The sequence below is a fragment of the Protopterus annectens genome, chromosome 5.part0, assembly GCF_019279795.1.
Source record: "Protopterus annectens isolate FY-2018-M chromosome 5.part0, PAN1.0, whole genome shotgun sequence".
In the NCBI taxonomy this organism is placed as follows: domain Eukaryota; kingdom Metazoa; phylum Chordata; order Ceratodontiformes; family Protopteridae; genus Protopterus; species Protopterus annectens.
In genome coordinates this window covers 413135108-413157535 of record NC_056735.1, presented here as the reverse complement: position 1 = coordinate 413157535, position 22428 = coordinate 413135108, and the positions used below count along the sequence as shown (strand labels likewise).

The window sequence follows — 22428 nt, the reverse complement described above, 5'->3', positions numbered from 1 at the left end:
CAGATATGTCCCTACCAGGGACATCCTAGAAGCTGCTACCTGGAGCTCTGTACATACCTTCACCAAGCATTACCACATGCCTTTTTTTTTTTTCCAAATCCAGAGTTGATTTTGCCACTGCAGCCTTGCAGGGCTTAATAGCTGGCCCTAATGCTTTTTAACTTCCCTCTCCCTGTCCTTAGATTTGGGAATCTACCCAAATGTGATGACTGCAGTAGTGAAACACGAAGAACATAGTACAGTTGTGTACACTTACCTTAAATGTAGATGTTAGAGTATATTCACTGTTGGAGTCCTGGTTACCCTCCCTCAAGCCCCCTGACTTCTCATGGCTCTACCTTTCTTTCTTGTTTGGTATATTTATTTTTTCTGGTGCATTTGCTTTTTGATGGGAGTGTACTATAACATATAATTGCTTCCCATTCTGGGGGCAAGAAAAACTGATGTAATGGCACCGGCTGCATGTTTTATAACCCTGACGTCATGGAAGAAGAGAGAGCATCCGACGCAGAAATCCGAAGACTTTGGTATTCAGGCCGGCTGAGGGATACCTGCAGGCAGATAACCCAAATGTGATGACTGCAACAGTGAATACACGCGAACATCTACATTTATGGTAAGTGTACACAACTGTACTTTCCTTTACTTAATGTTTCAAACTTGCTGTGGCATATGCAATTCATGTTGAAGGAAGTATTTTATGTCCAATATATAATTCATGTAAGTATTTAATGTCTACACAAGTGCAGACAGACTCGCACAGAAGCGTGTACACATTCAGAAGCACAGACTCATACTCGTACAAGACATGTACATGCACACCTAGCAGTTAGATACTTCAGTACACCTCAGACGTCTCTTGTGTAGATGAATTAAAAAAAAAAATGGAATGCATGGTTTTGCAACTCCCCTCATGCCTGTTTACTGTCCCTGATTTTGTAGCATTGTAGTACTCTGTCCCCTGACTGATTTGCTGTAAACCACTGAGGATTCAAGTGTTACAGTATTGATGGACACTGGAGTTTCATGCTTCTTAAGTTGCATGCTGATAGTGCCTGCCTTCTGTAGTCTGAAAATATTACGATCTGCTGTCCCTGCCTTGTCTTTCTCTCTCACGCACTCACATGCATGATGCATAGACATGTGCACACATTTTCTTCATTCACTTTTTAAAGATTTAAATTTGCTAAACAGCAAGTTTAGTGAGCATAAAAAATGGGAGCTGTTTTTCTGTCCGAGCTTCACAGCAGCTTAATATTCTGCCGAGAAAGCAGCAGAACTTGTTTTGTAGCTGGTATTACCTGTAAGTTAACACCCTGCTGGAGAATGTGCGTTCCAAAAAGGCAAAGGCTGTACAGTTTGTCCATTCTGTAAATGATAAAACAAAGGCTACAATGGTGTACTACATTTCCACACATGAAATGGTTCAGCAGTAAACATTTTTGTGAACCGGACAAGTTGAAGTACTTCAGTGTATGGATTAAAAAGGATTATGTTGCGTCAGATAATATGTTGGAAGAGACTAAAAGGATCCAAGAATTGAAGAGATGGAAGCTGTAATCTATGGGCATGGATAGTAAGGTGCAATCAGTGAAAATGTTTCTAGTCCTTATAGTATTACATTCAGGTCAGAAATGTTTTTGTCAACCAGAGAAGAAGTTGCGGACCATATTTGTTAATTGAAGAAATGTATTTGGGGGAGAGAGGGCAAGAGCTGTCTGTATGAGTTGCTTCTCCCCATTGAACAGAGGTGATTTAGGAATACTAGATGTGAAGGAAAACTTTAGCACTACATAGTTAAGGCTTGCAAGTCAAGGTGGAAAGAAATTGTTGAAACGGGATGAGGTTACTAAATAAGGAGAGCAAAAGAGTGTAGGATTTATGGATGCAGGCCCTTAAGGAAAATAATTACAGAGAATATTACACTTCTGATAATATAAACTATTTTCAAGAACTAAGCCAGCACTTGAATTAATGAGGTGATTCTTACCAAGTAGGGGAATAGAAAAGAATCGAGAGGTCTGGACTGTATTTGAGAAAATTAGAAAAGGAGCTAATATTTGGAGCAAATAGCTAGAGAGGTAAAGGTAATAGAGTGGGATTAGGTCAAGTAGAAGTTTTGACGTGTGGGTTTTAGACTGCCTTCCCTACCAGCGATTAATAACAAAAGTGTAGATACAAAGAAAGGAATAGTGGACGGTTAAGTGGAAGATCAACTCTAGTTTAGTTTTTAGTTGAGCCTGGAACAGAAGCTGCTGAAAAAAAAAAAAAATGGATATTAAGTAGGGTATATGAAATGTACAATAACTATAAGAAAGACTGGGCGGTATACAAGATACAGTGGAAGGACATTTATATGGTTCCCAAGTATGCAACAAAGTCTAAAATAGTAAGGATTTTTGCATAGAAGTGCTTGCACAGGTGTTTTGTTTTAGTACCCAAAGCATACATCAAAGGTAGCTAGCAAATGATGGATGCATAATGGAAAAGAGAGGTGTAATTGGGAGCATGATTTTTAGGAATGTAACAAGCTGGCAGAATTTAAAAATTCCATGCAGGGTACCTTTTCAGAAATGTTGGGGAAGGAAATTATACTTATGAGCTATGATACAAAAATTGAATTGCCTAGACATGCTAACGCCTTGCTAAGTTTAATGCTATTGGCTGCCAGAAAGCAGAAATCAAAATCTAAACCAACTGTAACTAGTTGAATGAGATGTTAAACAGAGGCCTGTCTACCTGAGTTGGTGGTAACTCTGGTAGATGTAAAAGATCCCATGGGACTTGGCCAAAAGAGTAGTTGAAGTTTCCCTGTGTCCTGATTAAATTTCCCCAATATGAGTATCACCTCAAGTCTCCCCCAAGAGAGGCCATTGGTCTAGTGGGACTAACCTGGTCGACAAAATGTAAATGAGAACTAGCTGAAGTATTGAATATGGTAAAGGAGATAAAATAATTGGAGGTAGTATCTTTAGAAAAAGAAGGGGTAAATATATATAGAAGTAATTAGAAGTTGTGGGAACAACACATGCTGAATAAGTTTAGGAGAAGTCGTACATTTCAGGGAAGGCAGGACTTGAGCAATTTTTGTAATTATGAAATGAAAGAAAATTGTTGACCCCCCCTCCCAAAAAAAAAGAAAAGAAAATACAATGTCTGGTAATGCACAACAGTGACAGATGTTTGTAGTGTTTTTCTTTTTTTTCTGTTGTATGTGTACCTATGTTGTTACTAAACGTATGTGAACTTAAAGGTGTTCAGTATAATTGTGGAGAGAGAAATAGAAGGCAATTGAGTTGTAACCAAGTAGAAAAAGGAAGTACAGTGGGATTTGACTGCTAAGTGTGTATAAAGTAGTATCCTAAGTGTCTTAATGTAAACTGTAAGTACTGTAGTCTGTTATTAATACTGTAAGAAAATTGTCATTCAAAAAAAGACCCACTCTGTGAAATGTCAAGTCTGTAACAAAAGTTGTTCTTTGAAGGTATGCTTGCTGTTAAAAAACATTTTGTGAAGCTGTGCTTTTCTGTTCTTGTCAAGCCATCTGTTTCTGCATTACTAATGCCATGTTCGATTGTGAAGTGATCTGTTCTTTTTTTTCCTAGCTTGCTAGTTTGATTTAAAGTTAAAACTATACATTACAGGTGCTTCATCCTTAATATTTAGTTAGTAGATAATATCTATTGCAGTACATTTTAACCATCTTTTTTATTATTCTTGTAGAACATGCATACATCTTCAGTCCAAGATTAATACAGTGCAAGATTTTTGTTACTTCATGTTCCAAATTTGTTTTTGTAAGTAATTTTTTTCTCCATCCTTATCTCCCCAAATTGTAGTTGAGGCAAACAGCAGTTGCACAGGTACGATCTGGAGTTCCTAATGGGCCAACAGTTGACTCGCCACTGCCTACAAATTCTCTCTCTGGTCAGCAACCTCAAGTTGCTTTATCCAGAGTGCCTAATATTTCTCAGTCTGGAGTCCATCCAGTCTGTCCTGGGCAGCCTACTGTTAACGGACCCTTTCCACCAAGCTCAATTTCTTGCAGCAGTTCAGGAGTGTTGGTTAATACAGACACTATTTCAATAGGCAATAATCATGTAACAGGAAGTGGAAGTAATGGAAATGTGCCTTACCTGCAGCGAAACCCACCAAGTCTACCTCATAACCGCACAAACCTGGCCAGCAATGCAGAGGAGCCGTGGAAAAAACAACTTGCTAACTCCACTCAGGTAGTTTTGAAATAATTGCACTGTTGATATTGAAGCTTGAGTAACTTGCATTTGTAATATGTGTTCTCCTACCTAGCTTGGTTTTCTTAAATCTGGAAAGGAAGTGTGCATCCCTAGGAGTTGCTGTGGTTTGCTACTTTTCTTTTTAAGTTTGTCATGCATGAACTTACTTTGTTTGTCTGGTTTCATCTTTATAACTTCAGAACTGTACCACTTAAGCAGTTTTTTGTTCCTTTTATAAAAGGAGTCCTGAAAGGCAGTGCACTGTAGCTTTTCTTCGTGCTTCACTGTTGCAGTCATAACATTTGGATTATCTTCTTGCAGGTAGACCTCAGTCGGCCTGATTAACAAAGTCTTGGGTCCTGCGTCGGTTGCTGTCTCTTCCGTGACATCAGGTCATCAGGGGTATATAACATGCAGCCGACATCATTACATCAGTCTTTCTTGCCGTGCGGTGCTCGAAGCAGTTCGCAAGTGCCGGTCGGCCGACTCCTGAAATTTTCATTTTTGAGTTTCAGAACCGAAGTCTTCAACTAAAAGCTAAGTACCCTGTTGGGGAAACTTTTTCTTTCTCTAAACCGATGTCAGTAAAAGTAAATAATTGCATTTCTTGTGGAAAGCAAATACCTTAGGCCCTGACCACGACGTACCTCTCTGTCGGTTTTGTGCCTTATTTAAACCACAAACTGTCCGTCAGTATATTTGCACTTCTAAATTTTTTGGTGCTCGGTTCAGTTATCCTAATATGTTTTCGGTAAGCCATCCGACTACCGACATTCCAAAGAAACGCTAAGATAAAGACAGAGACAAGGCCACCCAGTTCGCCGGTATTCAGTGAGGCGCTTTCACACCCCCTGATACCCGCTACTTCAGATTCGCAGGCCTCAACTGAGACTCGTTCGGAGTCCGGTATGCCGCGAGATGCTTGTGGAACCTGCGGATGTCTCTACCTTGGATGGTTCCGGAGCAGCTGTGCAGGCACCGGCTTCTGAGGGTGTTTTCAGGCCTACTGATTTGCATATTAAACAGGCGCCATCTTCTTCTTCAAGGCCTAAAACTTGAACCATGCCTAGAAAACTTACGCCCAGACTGCTTGGTCAGGCCTCTGTGTCTAAAGAACAAATAATAAGAATGACTGAAGATCTTATTACTTTAATCAGAGGAAGCCAACCTTCCCCATCTAAGAGACCTAGGACTGAGTTTGCTTATGATAAGTCTGACCAGGATTCTGAAATTTCTGTTTCCTCTGATGACCAGGATTTACCCTTATCTGCCTATGAGGATTCTGATGCTGAGGACTGTATTCCCTCTGCCCCCCCAGAGGATTTCTCTTTTGGTGAAACCTTGCATACTCTCAGGGAGCTTTTTCATTGGGTAAGTCAGGATTTCTCTGATTCTAAAAAGAGGCTTAGGGATTTCTTACTCCTGCCCCAGCACAGGCCTTTAGCTATACCTCCTGTACTGGACATTGTTGATAATGCCTTTTCCGAATCTAGCATGGCCCCTGATTCATTACCTCCTGCTTCCAGAAAACCTGATAGATATTACAGGGTTCCTGACTCTCACAAGTTACTTTTCAAAAATCCTACTGCAGATCCTGAAACCATTTCACAGGGACCCAAGGGCATTAAAGATACTACTGCCAAAAATCCTACCCCCTCTGATAAAGACTCCAGGGCGCTGGATAGATGGGGTAAAAAGGTATACCCTTATGCAACTTTGGCCATTAGGTCCTTGAATTGCCGGTTTCATATGTTAAAGTATCAGCTGCATATTATTGGATTGCTTAAACAGAAAATAATATTGATTGCTGATTGTGCTGAAAATAATGATTTACAGGATTTTATGCATTCTGCTGAACAAGTTGGTAAACATACATTGCAATGTAGTTTTGATTCACTAGAGGCATCTCGCAGGGCTGCGGTAACTGGGTCTGTACTTAGAAGGCATGCTTGGCTTAAGGAGCAATCCTTGCCAGATCATGTTAAAGCAAAATTACTGGATGCTCCCTTAAATCAGGGCCACCTGTTTTGCAACAAGGCAGAAGTTCTTAAGATGGAGGAAAAAGTTAAATCTATGAAAACTGTTAAGACTTTTTACAAGTACTACCTCCAAGATTTAGTAGGCATATTGGCCTTCTAAGAATTGGTCCTTTCCTGCCTCTTCCAGACCTTCTCAGTCCAAACCCAGATCCAGCAGAGCACCCAGTCTTCAGTCCCAGGGGACACACAAGACTAAGCAGTGGGGGGGCCTCCACTTGCAAATTTGGGAGTAATAAAACTCCCACCTACTATGGTAAACTGTCTCAATGACTTATTTTTAAAACTTCCAAGCACTTCTCAACTGACTGCCCTTTTGGGGGGAAAGTTTGCACTTCATGCAAAGAACTGTGGACTCATTACCCATGACAAATGGGTTTTAAATATAGTGTCCCAAGGATGCAAATTTCACTTCCACACGTCACCAACTCCAAGCGTTTGGCTGGCTCTACCTCCAAAGTAGTGGGCAGAGACCCAAAAGCAAGTTCTGTCTCTCTTAAGCATAGTGGTGATTCAGTTGGCACCAGAAGAGAAAAGGGGACAAGGTTTCTACTTGAGATTTTTCCTGGTACCCAGAAAAGACAATTCATGGTGTCCTGTCCTGGACCTACCTATTCTAAACACCTTTTTTGGTGATTCCAATATTCAAGATGCTGACTTTTCACCAGTTGCTTCCTATGCTAAGCAAAGATGCCTGGTTGGCAACACTAAATTTAAAGGAAGCATACCTGCACATCCCAATCAGGGAATCAAAGCAGGCTACACGCGCTATGTGTTCTCTGCACTGCCCTTTGGCTTATCTACTGCGCCCAGGGTATTCACAAAGTGCCTAGCTCCAGTCATTACATTTTGAAAGCAAAGAAATATTCAAATATACCAATACCTGGACGATTGTCTAATTCATGCAGAAAACCAGGACATACTTTTGAATCATCTGGCTTTTGTACAGAGGGTGCTAACTTGTCTGGGGTACACCATAAACGAAAAGAAGTCGCACCTGGTACCCTGTCAACAAATTATATTCCTGGGAGCAAGCTTGAATACAACTTCCCAGATGGCTTTCCTCACGCCAGAGAAACAAATTCACTTGATAACCTACTTCAAACACGTGGTCACAAAAACCCTGCTTTCTGCAAGGCAAATACTACAAGCCTTGGGGTTCATGGCCTCCTGCATTCTTCTAATTCCATATGCAAGACTGCATATGAGGAAACTACAATGGTATCTAAAAAGCCTATGGTGTCAACATTCTCAGGATCTAGAAGCAATGATTCCTATCATTCCTTGTCTACGCCTAGAGTTCCTTTGGTGGGCAGAGGCCTGCCACCAAAACAAAGGACTACCATTCACACTAACCCCTGCCACCCAAACCCTAACAACAGATGCATCAGATGTGCATGGGGGGTGCAGCTGGCAGGGAAGTGCATTCAGGGCAAATGGAACCCTATTCAAATGCACCTTCACATCAATCATAAAGAAATGTTAGCTGTACAGAATGCTCTGACAGCCTTCAAGGGCCGCATTCTTCCAGGACAATTCATGGTAAAGACGGACAACACCACTGTTATGTGGTACATAAGCAGGGTGTACACATTCTTACCCCTTTCTGCAGACTAGCCATGGCATTGTGGAACACAGCCTTGAGCTACCAAGTACATCTACAAGCTCAGTTCCTGCCAGGAAAATTAAATACACTGGCAGATGGACTAAGCAGAACCCTCATAGACCCACACAAGTGGAAACTGGAACCAAGGATTTTCAACATGTTGACAAGCAAATAGGGGAGCCCAGATATAGACCTGTTTGCCTCCCCCCAGAACTATCAATTGGAAAAAATTTGTGCAAGGACTCCCCAAAGACAAGCTTGGAAAGTGGATGCTCTGTCCTTCAGCTGGAAAAACCTATATCAGTTTATGCCTTTCTGCCTCTGCTCTCCAAAGTACTACTAAAGATCAAACAAGACAAACCAAGGATGATTTTGATTGCACCAGCCTGGCCACGCCAACACTGGTACCCCCTCCTGCATAGTGTCACTGTTGGCCCCATGGCACTTGCCTCAGACTCCTACCCTGCTGCCTCAGCAGGAGAACCAGATTCTGCACCCTCAGCTTCAAACACTGAACCTAGCAGCCTGGCTAATTACCTAAGCTCTCCTTTACCACCATCCCTCAGTAAACCAGTGATGGATGTCATTTTAGAGGCAAAGAGGCCTAGTACTAGAAAATCTTATGCTGAAAAATGAAAAAGATTCTGTGCTTGGAACCAGTCTCAAGGGATGAGCACAGCAGTGCCCAATTTACCTCAGATTTTACAATAGTTAACTGAGATGCTTCACAAGGGCCTGTCTTTTTCCTCAATAAAAATTCACGCCTCAGCCATTTCAGCTCATTATAACACAGAACCTCCTTTTCCTCTCTTCCACTGCTCAAGCAGTTCCTCAGAGGGGCCAAAAATTTAAGACCACCCAGGAGAGCTCCAACTTCAGCTTGGGACCTTAACTTTGTATTGGAGAAACTCACCCTTCCTCCTTTCGAGCCAGCTGCTACTGCAGATTTAAAATTCCTTTCTTGGAAAACAGCTTCCCTTTTAGCAGTCACTTCAGCAAGAAGAGTATCTGAATTACAGGCCCTTATGGCAGTAGAGCCTTTTATCATTTTTCATGTGGACAGGGTGTCCCTCAGGACCAATCCCTCTTTCATGCCAAAGGTGGTATCCAGTGTGGCCTTTAATCAGTCCATTCATTTGCCTACCTTCTTTCCTAATCCACAGAACAAAGGGGAACGGATACTGCACTCCTTAGATGTGCACAGACAACTTAGATTCTACTTGGACAGGTCTAAACCTCAAAGGAAATCTGAACAACTGCTGGTAGCATTTGCTGCAGGGACAGAGGGGAAGGCTATTTCAAAGTGAACCATCACCAAATGGATAGGCCATTGCAGTCACTTCTGCTATAAGCACCATGGAAAACCTATCCCACAGGGGATCAGATCCCGCTCAACCAGGGCTGCATCTACCTCTACAGACTTTCTCAGAGGGGTACCTACCAGGGACATCCCAGAAGCTGCTACCTGGAGTTTTGTACATACTTTCACCAAGCATTACCATTTGCCAATTTTCTCTAAATCCAGAGCTGGCTTTGCCACTGCAGTTTTTCAGGGCCTTATAGCTGATCCTAATGCTATCTAAATTCCTCCTCCCATCCTTAGCTTTGGGAATCTACACAAATGTAATGACTGCAACAGTGAAAACGAAGAACATAGTGCAATTGTGTACACTTACCATAAATGTAGATGTTTGAGTGTATTCACTGTTGCAGTCCTGGTTACCCTCCCTCCAGCCGCATGACTTCATTTGGCTATACCTCTTTTCTCCTTTTCAATGCTTAAAAGCTTTTTGGTGTATTTGCTTTTTTGTTTGAGATATAACCTTGTATATTTATAGATTTAATTGCTTCTCATTAGGGGGCACCTGACATCTGGGGCAAGAAAAACTGATGATGTGACATCGGCTGCATGTTTTATACCCCTTGACCTGATGTCACGGACGAGGAGACCGCAACCGACACACGACCCAAGACTTTGTTAATCAGGCTGACTGAGGGCTACCTGCAAGCAGATAACCCAAATGTAATGACTGCAACAGTGAATACACTTGAACATCTACATTTATGGTAAGTGTACACAACTGTACTTTTTGTCTCTTAACATAGTCACACTGCAACCTTTGAGTTTGTCTACTGTTTGATTTTTTTTCAAGGTAGAATGCGAAAATAACCTTTTAAGGGAATGCATCCATGCTGCTAACAGCATATTCTTAATGTTTGTTTTTATTGATATCTCGTTGTAGATAGTATCATAAGTAGCTTGTATAGGAGCTTGACTTTGCCTGTTGGGTCTACATTGTACGCCTCAAAGGATATTGCATTTTTTACTGTGTGTAGACTTTACCACTTGATTTTAATTCTAGGAGTTGTCTGCTGTACTTGAGTAAATGATTGTTTTACCATTTCATATGACTGTTACAGTCTCTAGCTCCCTTGATCAGAGTGTACATTTCCCCTTAGGCCCTCACATTGTATTTTTACAGGGGGGTTAAAAGCATTTTTTGACCCCCACCCCCCAATTGAAATTCAAAGTACTTGATAAATGCTCATGCAATTAAGCTGTCCTCATGATGTTTGATGTTGGAACATTCCCATGTTCAGTGTCGAGACCTTTTTTGAGAACAGAACTTTGGGAATTTTTAAATTTCAGTATTTCAATCCCACAGCTTGCTTGAATCAGAAAAATGTGTGCTTTCCTCCATACTTAGACAGTGGTAGTAATGAAGAAAGCCCAGCAAGAAAAATGCCTGAGACCTTTCCTCTTTGTTAGCAGGAGCAGGAAAATCAGAAGGTTAGATACATGAAGCCCTGGTCTTAGCCAAGGCTTTTTTCTGATTCTGTGTTCACTTTGCCATTTTGAAGTTCATGAACACTGTGTCATTATTTGGGGTTGAATAATCCTTATCCTGCTTACTTGGTTATGGGTGTGATTATCAGATGGACAATGTCTACTACCATCGCTTGAGAACAAGACAAAGTTTCTCTTTCCCTTCCTTTACTGTTTGTAGTAAGTTGATTCTTCCAAGAGAAATAAGAAAGAATGTGTTTTTTCCAAGTCTGAACTTCATCCCTGGGACTAGGTTACATGCATCTTCTGTGTGTTTGCTGATGAAGTTTAAGGCAGTCCACAAAGATACTCCCATCCTTGTTGTGTAGTTCTGTGCCTTCCCTGTCATATCTTTGGACTTGATCTATTTAATTGTTTGTTGATGTCTGAAGTGCTGCAAAATCATATACTTGATCTTTTAGGATTGATGCCTCTGCTGGGATGTGCAAGTGCATCTCATTTCTTTGCGTTCTACTGGCACATGCCTTTCTATCTAATTTAGATATTGGGTTTAGCTGACTATTTGGCCTGTGCTTAACATATTTCTCCCCTTTCCATTTCAGAATAGCAAAGATGGCTCACATTTGCTGGCTGGAGGAAACGTTCGTTTTTTATCATCTTGTCATTTGTCTGGTTTGGCTGTTAGGAATAGAGGTCCCTGTGGTTGTACTGGTTTGGGACAATAAGTCTTACTTTTCTGATAGTCCCTGTGCTAAAGATTACCTCTTTAATGAGTGTTCCCAGTTAGTGAGAGCCACACTGCAGTCTCTCTCACTTTTTTCCCCTTCCGCAGTGTCTTAAATATTTATTTGGGGAAGAACAGCCATGAAGTATTTCATTGGTGGAGCCTATTGTCACTGATTCCTTACTTGCTGCTTGAAAACTGTCACATTCTGGCTCCTAAGGGTCTATGAAGGCTTGTTTATGTGGTATATCTGTGTAATCATCACTGTTAAGCAAGCAAATAGTCAAGATTGAGAAGCTTCATTTTTAGGTCATTGTTAAACAAGATCCTTTCTTTCAGTCAGTTTTGGCATTTTTTTCTCAGAAGCCTGCATGCTTGGGGTTGTGTGCATCTAACCTCCAAGCCCATCAGCTTACCTACGTTTTTATTTTATTTTTTTGTGTGTAACTTGCGTATTTCAGATAAAAGTGTAAATGTTTATTATTGGGAAAGTTGGTGCATTTGATACTTAAGCACCAAGGCCATATAATAATTCACATAGCTTTTGTATTAACAGCCAGGACCTGCTGCAGCACTACCTCCCTCTTCTGTCTTGGAGGGGATTATGAAATGAAGTACTGGCGTAAGTGCTAGAAACTTTACTTCTCAAAACACAGGTATAGATGGGAGAAGCTCCTGGCTTAATTACCATTATGGAAAACAAGGTATAGCTTCTTATGCAGGCCAGGCTTTTGCCAAACCATGAAAATTAAAAAAAAAATGGAAGACATATTGAAGAATGTGTGTATGTGTGGGGGCACATCTGTTTGATTGTTACCTTAAAAAATGGATCACACTGAAATTAATCTGTATCTGAGAATACAGACACTCAAACCTATTTTTATGTTTGCATATATGAATTTTTCTTCTTTCTGTGCTCTTACCTAAACTCAGTTCTTTAGCTGCATGAGAATATATCTGTAGCTCTTCCCCATGTGTGTATAAATATATATGCATATTTCTCTGTGTGTATGTAGTATATATATATATATATATATATATATATATATATATATATATATATATATATATATACATACATACACACATGTATGTATGCACATGTCTATATACATATATGTATAGTTATATGTGTACAGGTGAGTGTATATATACACGTGTAATATGCACGCATGTGTTTGTGTGAATACACACATGCAGTCTTTCATCATCCGAGTTGTGGTTGACTCAGATTTGTTAATTACAATCCAGTGAACTGCCTGTAAAGTCACTACAAGAAGATCTGGACTTATCCCCAACCCACCCCCTAATTCCTTGAGTCTGTCACAGTCTAGTCATAGTACAAATGTAATTCATTGTGTGTGTATGTGTGTGTGTGTATATATATATATATATATATATATATATATATATATATATATATATATATATATATATATATATATACACATATATATGTGTGTGTGTGTGTGTGTATCTACATGGGAGCCCTTCACATTGCCGACATTTCATTTTATTTTCCTTTTTCATGGTCTACCTCCATTGTCGATATTTCAAATGTCGGCCATATGGTGTCGGCCGTATGATTGTCGTCATTTTGAAGTTTCAACTTTGTGAAGTAGATCCAGAGCTTCAGACTTCCACAGAATAGAAGCCACTCTATTCTGTACTGGGAATCTAGGTTTGATGTTCTTTTCTTTTTTCTACAGTGCTACATTTTATACTCTTACCAGTTTCTTCATGTGACTTGAACTATGCTTATTGGGAATTTTTATGCAGACTTTATACATTGTTAGTTACATTGTGTTTAATTAATTTTATTGTAATCTCTTGTCGTTCGTTAATTGGGTTAATTCATCCTTGGCAGAGTGGCATCCCCCATAATTTTCTTTTACCTCAGTCCACTTGTTATATATTAACCAGTTAAACCACTTACTAGGGTTGACATACATCACATGTAGCTAGGAAAGTGAGTTGAGTAGGTGACTGGGGGTCAGTGAACCACCATACCTGCTCAAGGAGGTGTATGTGATTGGAATATATGTCCCTTTCCTCCAGGCAGTCTGAGTAAAGTACCATCACAGCTAGGGAGTTGAGTTCTGAGGTGTATTGTTTTCCGCATAACAATAGACCTTACAACAGGACTGCACAGAAGGAAGCTATACTGGTACCCCAGGAATAGCAAATGTCAGCAGACCCCAGGCTCTGTAGTTGTGTATCTTCCTTTTAACTCGGATAAGGAATAAGCTGTCATGGTTGATAAACCAGGTAGACCTCAGGGGGTATCCCTCAAGATGGCTCAGGCGACTCAAACCGTCACCATGAACTCATTTCACACAGTGTGTGTGTGGGGGAGGGGGGCATGTTGGAGACTAGCATTAGACAAGCATGTCAAGAAAACACACATCTATGTCAAAGAAATAACACCAGCCTTCAAAGCCTGCTAACAGATTTAGCACCAGAAGACCCTTGACATCTTTACAGATAGCTTAACTGTGGTACACCTGCAATCAAGGGAGAAGAGACTGCTACCTGTTTAACAGGTTAACATTGCAAGGTTCTGAGGTAGTCCAGGGGTCAGACGTGACCCCAGGGCAACTTGGCATCACATCTCGGGAAATATCTGGGCTGACCAACTGAGCTGGTTACAGTCAGGCACACATGAATAAATGTTAAACAGAGATATATTTTTGGCTTAACCCACAGGTGTGATGTGTCAAAAGAAGACCTTTTTGATTCCTGGACAGCAGACAACTCAGGAAGTTTTGCACCAGATCATTGAGTCTAGAAGCCTGGGCAGTAGATGACCTCTCCATGAAATGGCACGTTTGTTTCTTTACCTTTTTTCTCTTGTACTGTTGATCCTCAGGGTATTTAAGACAATCCAGGAGGAAAAACAGAATCACAGTTAATACATGTTCTTCATTAGGTCATTGTTGCAAATCTCCTTATATCCCTGCAGAGGCCCTGTCCGGTTGGCCACTTGCCAGTGCTCAAACATCTTACTAAAAGAAACATATGTCCACCTTAGGCATACACCAGTATGCTGCTATAAGAGGGAGCATTCATTTGTGACATCTGTAGAGCTGTCTTGCTGTGTTTGTGTGCGCAAACCTGTGTCAGCATTATTTACAGTTTTACAGATTCATTAGTTGCAGCCTTCAAAGCTTAGGAGGAGAAGTACCCCATTCAGGATTCTTTTTTTTCCTCCTCCTACTTAGAATTTTGTGGTACTTTTCTCTCATATACGTTTCAAAAAAGGAAAAATCTGACACTGGCAGACAAATTCCTTGCTGTGACTTTCACTGTACTTGTCTGTTTTGTTTAGGAGCAAAACATAACATAGTCTTGTAAAGTCTGTCAGATATATTTTCTAAAAATGTTAAGTTACACAAGTACCCTCTACCATTGTCTGGAAAGCAAGTTTGTTTCTCTAGGAAAGCACGTTTATGCCATCTGCTTCTTCAGCTTTAGTTTTCAATCCTCCGGCCAAAAGAAAAGACACTAACAGAAGTGGATGACTCTTAGAGGACCTCTACTGCTGTTTCGAGATCAGAGATGGTGGACCCCCTTTGACCATCCATTGGCTTCAGTCAGGCCTTCTGGCATTGCTTGTTTGAAGGCTGCTAGGACCAAGCAAAAATGTTAGTCTATGGCCACAAGCATCCCTCAGTGTCTGCTTCTATTAGTCATCCAAAAATAAGTCCCCCGAACCAGGATTCATTGCTAATGAAGGCAAAGGGGTACTCACTGAGTACTTGTAGGGGAAGAGATTAAGGGTACTGGATTAGAAGCTCATCCCTTACTGCAGAAACCACAGGTAGATGTCCCACAGACAATGCAACAGAAAAAAAAAAACATTTATGTTCTCCCAATCATTGAAAAGCTTCTTCTGAAAAATATATTTTTAGAATATCTGGTTTACTTTGGCTATACAGACCTTTCAACCAGAGTAAGCCTTTTTTTTTCAAATGTGAAAAGTGAACCTCCTCCAGAGGAAGAGGATATTTCGGATGCAGAAGACTTGGATTATGCCTCCCAAATTCCCACTCCTTTAGATTACGAGTCAGATGTGAAAGATGCTGTCTTTTCTGAATCTCCAAATGAAGGAACTTCATTTGGTGCAGCCATTTCCAAAATGAAGGATTTTCTTTTTAAGTGGGAAGAGAGGGTTATTTCTGATACTCCACAGAGTTATTTTAATCTATATTTGGATATTCCTAAACTTGTTGACATTTCCCCTTGTTTGGAGCCTTGGATACTGCATTTGCTTCAGCTTTTCTCTCTCTCTGGATTGTCAACCTTCTCCTAAAATGCCTGATAGATTTTGTAGGGTGAAGGACACTCATAAATTTTGTGTAAAACCCTATTGCTCATCTTGCCCTTGTCTCTGCTGATTTACTAAAGGAGCTAAACTGTTTCCTTCTCCAAACTCTTTTCCTAATGAAAAAGAGGGCAGGGCCCTAGACAAATATGGCCAAAAGAGGTAAAAAAAAAAAAAAAAAAAAAAAGTTTAAGGGTACTGGATTAGAATCTCATCCCTTACTGCAGAAACCACAGGTAGATGTCCCACATTCAATGCAACAGAAAAAAAAAAAACATTTGTCTGTTAGGGCTGTTAATTGTCAAACTCGAGAATAAATTTCTTTTTGCTGACTTGGACAAAGTGCCCCCGAAAATGGCTGAGACTCCTAATCAAGACATGAGATCTAATCTACTACTAATGCTGTATTCTATCTCGGAAGAAGTTAAGCATTGTGTAAAATGTGAGCATGATGCCATAGCTGCAGCTTCTGCAGTTGCTGCTACTGGCCGTGTCATTTAAAGGCATGCTTGGCCAAGACTCCAGCCTTTACCTGATGATTTTAAGACCGCTATTGACTACGTCTCTAGATAAAAATTTCTTGTTTGGGGGTTCTTCAGCTGAGGACTCTTAAGTAGATGGAAGCGAGTGGTAAAGTCAAGTGAAGTATAAAACTGCTTACTTTCTTCCAGTTTTCTAGATATGTCAAAGTGCCATACAGAACCATCTACTTTAGAAAGCAGACTAAGACCAAACGGCAGCAAAATCAGGTAAAGGGCAATTCAAGAAAAATTGGCAAGGGAACTGTTAAGACATGGCAGTCCTCGTAGTAGCATGCCAACAAAAATTGATATCAGACCATCTTTGCCTTTTTCACCCTTCCCCCGAAAGGTTCGTTTCCCCTCCCATTATGGGAAATTAGCACTTCAGACTGCTGGATTTTGAACATTGTAAGAAAAGGTTACAAGCTTCAGTGAAATTCCAAATCGGCCTTCTCAGACATTCCTGAGGTTCCAAAAGTGCAGGATTACCTCATTCTAGCTATTGTTTCAGATTTCCTCTGTCAGGAGTCATAGAAGCGGCTTCACTTCAGAGGGCAAATTGTTTTAGTTAAAACTTTTTCTAATCCCAAGGAAAGAATCAGATTAGGGGTATATTATAGACTGCTGCAGAACACCTTTCTGGGGGTTAATTGTTTCAGAATGCCCCACTCTTCAGGTTTATTTACCTCTTCTTCACCCAAGTATTTTTTTGGTTACTCTGGACCATACCTCTCAACCTGGAAACATCAAAAATCTGGACAAAGGCCCATGAAAAGTAGGTACAACTGGACAAACATCTGTAAACTGGTAATGTAACCTTTGCATACTGATGTAACCCCACTCACTCCAGTGGAATTGTGATCTGTCTGTCTCAGTCTGTCAGGTTTAGGAACATCCACCTGGTTAGCAAAAAAATTGGATTATGATCCACAACAGTCCTTTTTATTCTAACACTGAGCCAGGAAACAGTTTTATCAACAAATCTTCTTGACATTCTCAGCACTAATATACACAAATGTAAACTCCTGAACGTGGATTCATGTTATCTGTAACAAAACTGTATGCGACACTGTGAGCAAAAACATGCACAGCCATATAAAGGTTATCATGAAACTGCTGGTAAAAAGTAAGGAAGACCCCACCATGCACACAAACCTTCAACATAATGAAAGTCTCTCTCTGTAATACAGTTCACTTATCGAAGTTAAAGCACTGAGACTCAAATGTGAAAAGGGAATAAAAGTATCTTATGGCTGTCCTCCCCATACCAAAGGAACACAGTGTACTCCAAAAAGAGGTTAAAGCCGCATATCCTCAGCTCTTTGTTGACCTACTACCTTTGTAACTAGTAAGGAAATAAATTCCAGATGGTTTTCTAAATTGTTCCACAATCAAGCTCCCATTTTTTTCTCCCTTTACAAGAAATAATAACCAAATATCTCTAATGAAACTTCACTAAACAGTACATGAGAAATAAGAACAGTCTGCCACATCTGTCCCTTCCAGCAACCAGTGCAAAGACCTTGGAAGAAGTTCACTCCTTGACAAAGCCTTTAATCTAACACACAGCAACAGTACGCAAGTACGGCAAGAGTGCAAGGCCAAAAATGTACCAAAAGACGCCTCACAAAATCGGCCAGCACAAAATGGGTGAGCCACCAGTAACTATTTATTGTAAAAATAATGTTTATCTTTCGGCTTTTCCTGGTAAGGGGTCGCCACAGCGGAACTCCGGTCCGCTAATGATTGGCAGTAGATTTTTATGAAATGCCGAGGTGCCAGCTCGACTCCCAACCTTCAACGAAGGCACGCCCATTTATGCACGCATGTCTTTCAAACGCTACCCATGCAGACTCCGCACAGAAGGCACTCCCAAGCCAAGCTGAGAAACGAACGGGAGAGAACCTCGTGCTGTGAGGTAACAACGCTACCGCCATACCACTGTGACAACCCCCATTTATTGTAAAAAAACAATAAATGGACAAAATGCTACGGACTGGTTTTGGCAAAAGCCTTCTTCAGTGTATACACAAAATGAAAAAAAATTCCCATCCACAGTTGCACCTAAATGCACCGAACAAGAACCCCCCCCACACACACACACACACACACACACACACATACACACCTTTCACCATTTTATAGCATATCATTTAAGCCTGGAGGGAACAAAGCCCCTAGCTTAATTATCCAAAACTTTTCTTTTCTATTCAGTATATTATGCCAACCTAATTTATTGCTTCCTTTAACAGTAACATGATCAATAGCAGTAAATCTGAACTTAGCAGTAGGATGCTGCAAAACATGCCTATATAAAGCATTAGACATTCTTTGACAACCGATATCACTAAAATGTTCAGAAATACAAATCTTGAATTGTCTAGAAGTTTGTCCCACATAAAATGCAGCGCATTGACATTCAACCAAATAAATCACCCACTCTGAAATACAGTTAACAAAACACTTAATATTGAATACCACAGATGTATTGGCAGAAGAAAATTGTTTAATCTTCATAACATGTTGACAAGCAGTGCATTGTCCACAAGGGAAGCTTCCAACTAACGGTGTTCCTTCCATAGACTGTTGTAGTTTGTTACCAGTAGGCGCATACTTTTTGAAATGATTCAAAACATTTTTTATACTTTTCTATATGTGAACTGACATCGCAGAGGTAACATTTGACATAAATTTTTATCTGTCGTAAGAATATCCCAATGTTTGTTAATCAGTTGACAAAACTGTCTAGAATTAGCACTAAAGGTTGTAATAAAACCTATCTGATGGTCAACCTAGGAACGTATGTTATACCTCAACAAAGTAGATCTATCTACAGTTTGTGCTAAGCATTGAGCCTGATGTGTAGTAGTATCCTTACCCCCCCCCCCCCCCCTCCCCGGCACGAAATCTATTAATCAGTTCTTGATTATTTTTATGCATTATTTTTTAAAGTAAAAAAAAAAAATGTTGTCAAGACCTGTTCTGTTAAACATAACAAAAAGGTATTAAACCCAGGTTCATAAGTACACATATGATTTAAACAAAAATCAATTGCTTGCAAGCCTGCCTAATAAGATATATTTGTATATAAAGCCCTTGTATCAAGGGTAAGCATATACCAAGATGTCTCCAATTGTGTATCTGCCAATATATTAAGAAATTCGGTGGTATCATGTATTCTTGCATGAACTCTCCACTAATAAAGGCTTAAGATACTCAGTTAGAAATGCAGATAATGGTTCCGTTAAACAACCATGACCCTACATAATTGGTCTCCCTGGAGGATTTGTAAAATTTTTGGAAGTTTGGGAAGCATATAAAACTGTTGTGGCTGAGGATCAACAACCGTCAAATAATGTACTGTATTCCTAGTAATAATGCTCACTTCAAAAGCTAGGGACAAAAAAGAATCTCTCTACATTTAAAAAAAAAAAAAAAAAAAAAAAAAAAAAAGTAGGATCTAATACCATTTTCTGGTAAAACTGCATCTGACAGTTGACTAATAGCCTCATTGTACATATGTTTCCCAGTCCCATAGGACCACTGCACCCCCCTTGTCAGCACGATTTATAACCACATTGTGGTTATTTTTTAAAGACACTAATGCCTCGTATTGTTCAGGGGTCAAATTTCTCCTCGAAACCAACTTATAATCAAAATTAAAATGTAGTTCTTTCATAATCTTCTGTTGAAAAATACTCACATTTATTCATAGGTAGATGAAAGGTAGATGGTCTAAATGTAAACTGTATTTCATTTGGAGTATTTCCATTATGTAAGTATATCATCAAATTCAGCTTTCTACAAAAAAGTAAAAGATCAGTAACAAAAACAATTTCAGTCACCATATGTGTTGGAACAAACCCCAGTCCTTTGTTCAGCACTTCCCTTTCACATACAGTCAACACAGTAGAAGACACATTGTGCATCATAGAGGAATCATCTGCTTGATGCCATTAAGCGAATTAACACCTCTAATGTCATTGGCCCTCCTGGAATGTTTCTGTCCAGCCGTTCTTGTACCAAAGGGTAGTGGTTCTTAGCTGCTGGCAACTCGCTAGAGACTTCCACATCAGTCTCTGTAGCCGAAGATGAATCATTTATAGAAGAACCAGTTTCTGCCCATGTTTTTTCTTTTAAAATGGATCTGGGCCTCTTTTTTTTGATTTTTATTTCCTTGCATCTTGAAAATGGCCTTCTTTGTCCATATTAAATTTGACTGACTTGCGGATATTAAAGGCTCTCCCATTAAGATAATCAGCACTCTCTCTTAAATTTCTTTATTTTGCATGTTTGCAATTCACTTTCATAAATATTAAGCACAGATGAAAAATCCATAAAACATGTATTGCACTAGGCCTGTTCCTAAAAATTCTTAGCTTGTTTCACACAATGCTTAACTTCAACCAAACTTTTTGAAACCGGTCTTTCATAATATGACATGAGCGCAGTTGCAAATATCAGGGACGCTGCCTGTTGCGCTTGGGCCCATTCCTTAGTAAACATTCATCAGTCTCATGTACCATTGGTTGTATAAACACTCGCAATCCTCGTGCTCAGTAGCCCTTCAAATGATAGGCTTTCAAAAGTTTGAAATGCCAAACACAAGCTTGAAGCTTTCTCTACTATATTACACAGCCATTCAAATGCTTTTTCACACGTTAAAGCACTATTAGAGACCGTACCTGAATCATTTACATTAATGGAGCCCAAATGTTCAAACACATGTAAATCATCCTTATTTGGACACCAATCCCTAAATCAGAACTGGTAAATCCATAGTGGGCCCCATATCCATCCTCAAAACAGTCACAATATATCCAGAACGCCAAACAAATCCCACAAGCTCACCAACCTAATAATGAATCCAAAAAGCCAACTCCTAAAATGATGATAAAACTGTGAAGTGCTGCAACCGAGAGAGCCATAAGTTCCAACTGCCAACAGCGTACAAAGTTCCAAGCAAACACACAGCAACAGTACATAATTACGGCAAGAGTGCAAGGCCAAAACTGTACCAAAAGACACTACACAAAACCAGCCAGCACAAAATAGGTGAGCCACCAATAACTTTATTGTAAAAACAATAATAAATAGACAAAATGCTGCAGACCGATTTTGGCAAATACCTTTTTCGGTGTAGACACAAAATGAAATCAAAATCCCATCCACATTTACACCTAAATACACAGAACAAGATGCACACCCCCTACCTTTTCCCAAGCCTTTAATCTAATCATGTCATTAAATGATTTCAGTACACAGAATGACAAACCCCTCTCAACTAATTTTCTACACCAACAACAAAATATACTCCATACTCTTTTTATGGAAGTTGTCTTTTTAAAGCAGACTGGCCTAAATTCCCCAGTGTGTACAACTACTACACAGAAGGCTTGACGGAAGTAGTACACTATTTTTAAAAATAAAAAGTGTACAGGGCAGGCTGCAGCACTTTGCATTATTGTTTGATTCCTTTGCTGCACTTTCTATTCAGCTGGCCTGGAATAATTATTACATGTTTTTCTTTTTTTTACTTACCTGGAGGTCGAGGAGGTAAATTTATTCATCGGGTGGGCAGACGGAAGTTAGTGCGCGCTCAGCTCTACTCCACTCGCTGCTGGTTGGTAAAATTCCAGTTAACAGTCAAAGATGAGTCTCCTATGGAGTTGTCCGACAAGCCGTCTGCCTCATGAAGTTGATGTCATCATGCACGCCCCTGTACACTGGCAGTGCGTGGCAATGTCGGGCATAAATTTAAAATGGTAGGGAAAAAATCCAGAATTGAAGGGGCCACTTAGGAATTTGTGGCACCGCATTATTTTGCCCTCAAAATCGATAAATATTAAGGAATTCAGTACGGTTGGGAGGTATGCTCTAGACTTAAAGGATGTTAATTTTACAAATTCTTATCCTCAAAAGTCTCAGAAAATATTTGGAATCTCTAATTTTGGCTATGCCTTTGCTCTCTTTGGTCTTTCTACAACACCGAGTACATTCGCAAAGTGCCTGGCACCAGTCATAGCCTTCTGCGTGTTAAAGAAATTAGCATCTATTCTTCGTCTGGATGATTGTATAATCCTTGCTTGTCCACTTCATATCACCTGACGGCCTCTAGGACTTTCCTGTGAACCTTCTCCAGAGTCTAGGATCCTACTTCATCCGTCATATTTCACAAAGCCAGAATCTCGCTT

General features: G+C 40.1%; 1 protein-coding gene across 1 annotated transcript in view; it reads left to right on the top strand.

Annotated features, from left to right (window-relative positions):
• KDM6A (lysine demethylase 6A) overlaps positions 1 to 22428 on the top strand; it is a gene marked incomplete in the record, with an annotated part of 3528619 nt that overhangs the window by 2375548 nt on the left and 1130643 nt on the right. Inside the window, 1 exon segment of the mRNA XM_044072373.1 lies at positions 3840 to 4232. Within this exon segment, the coding sequence (XP_043928308.1) occupies positions 3840 to 4232 (393 nt within the window).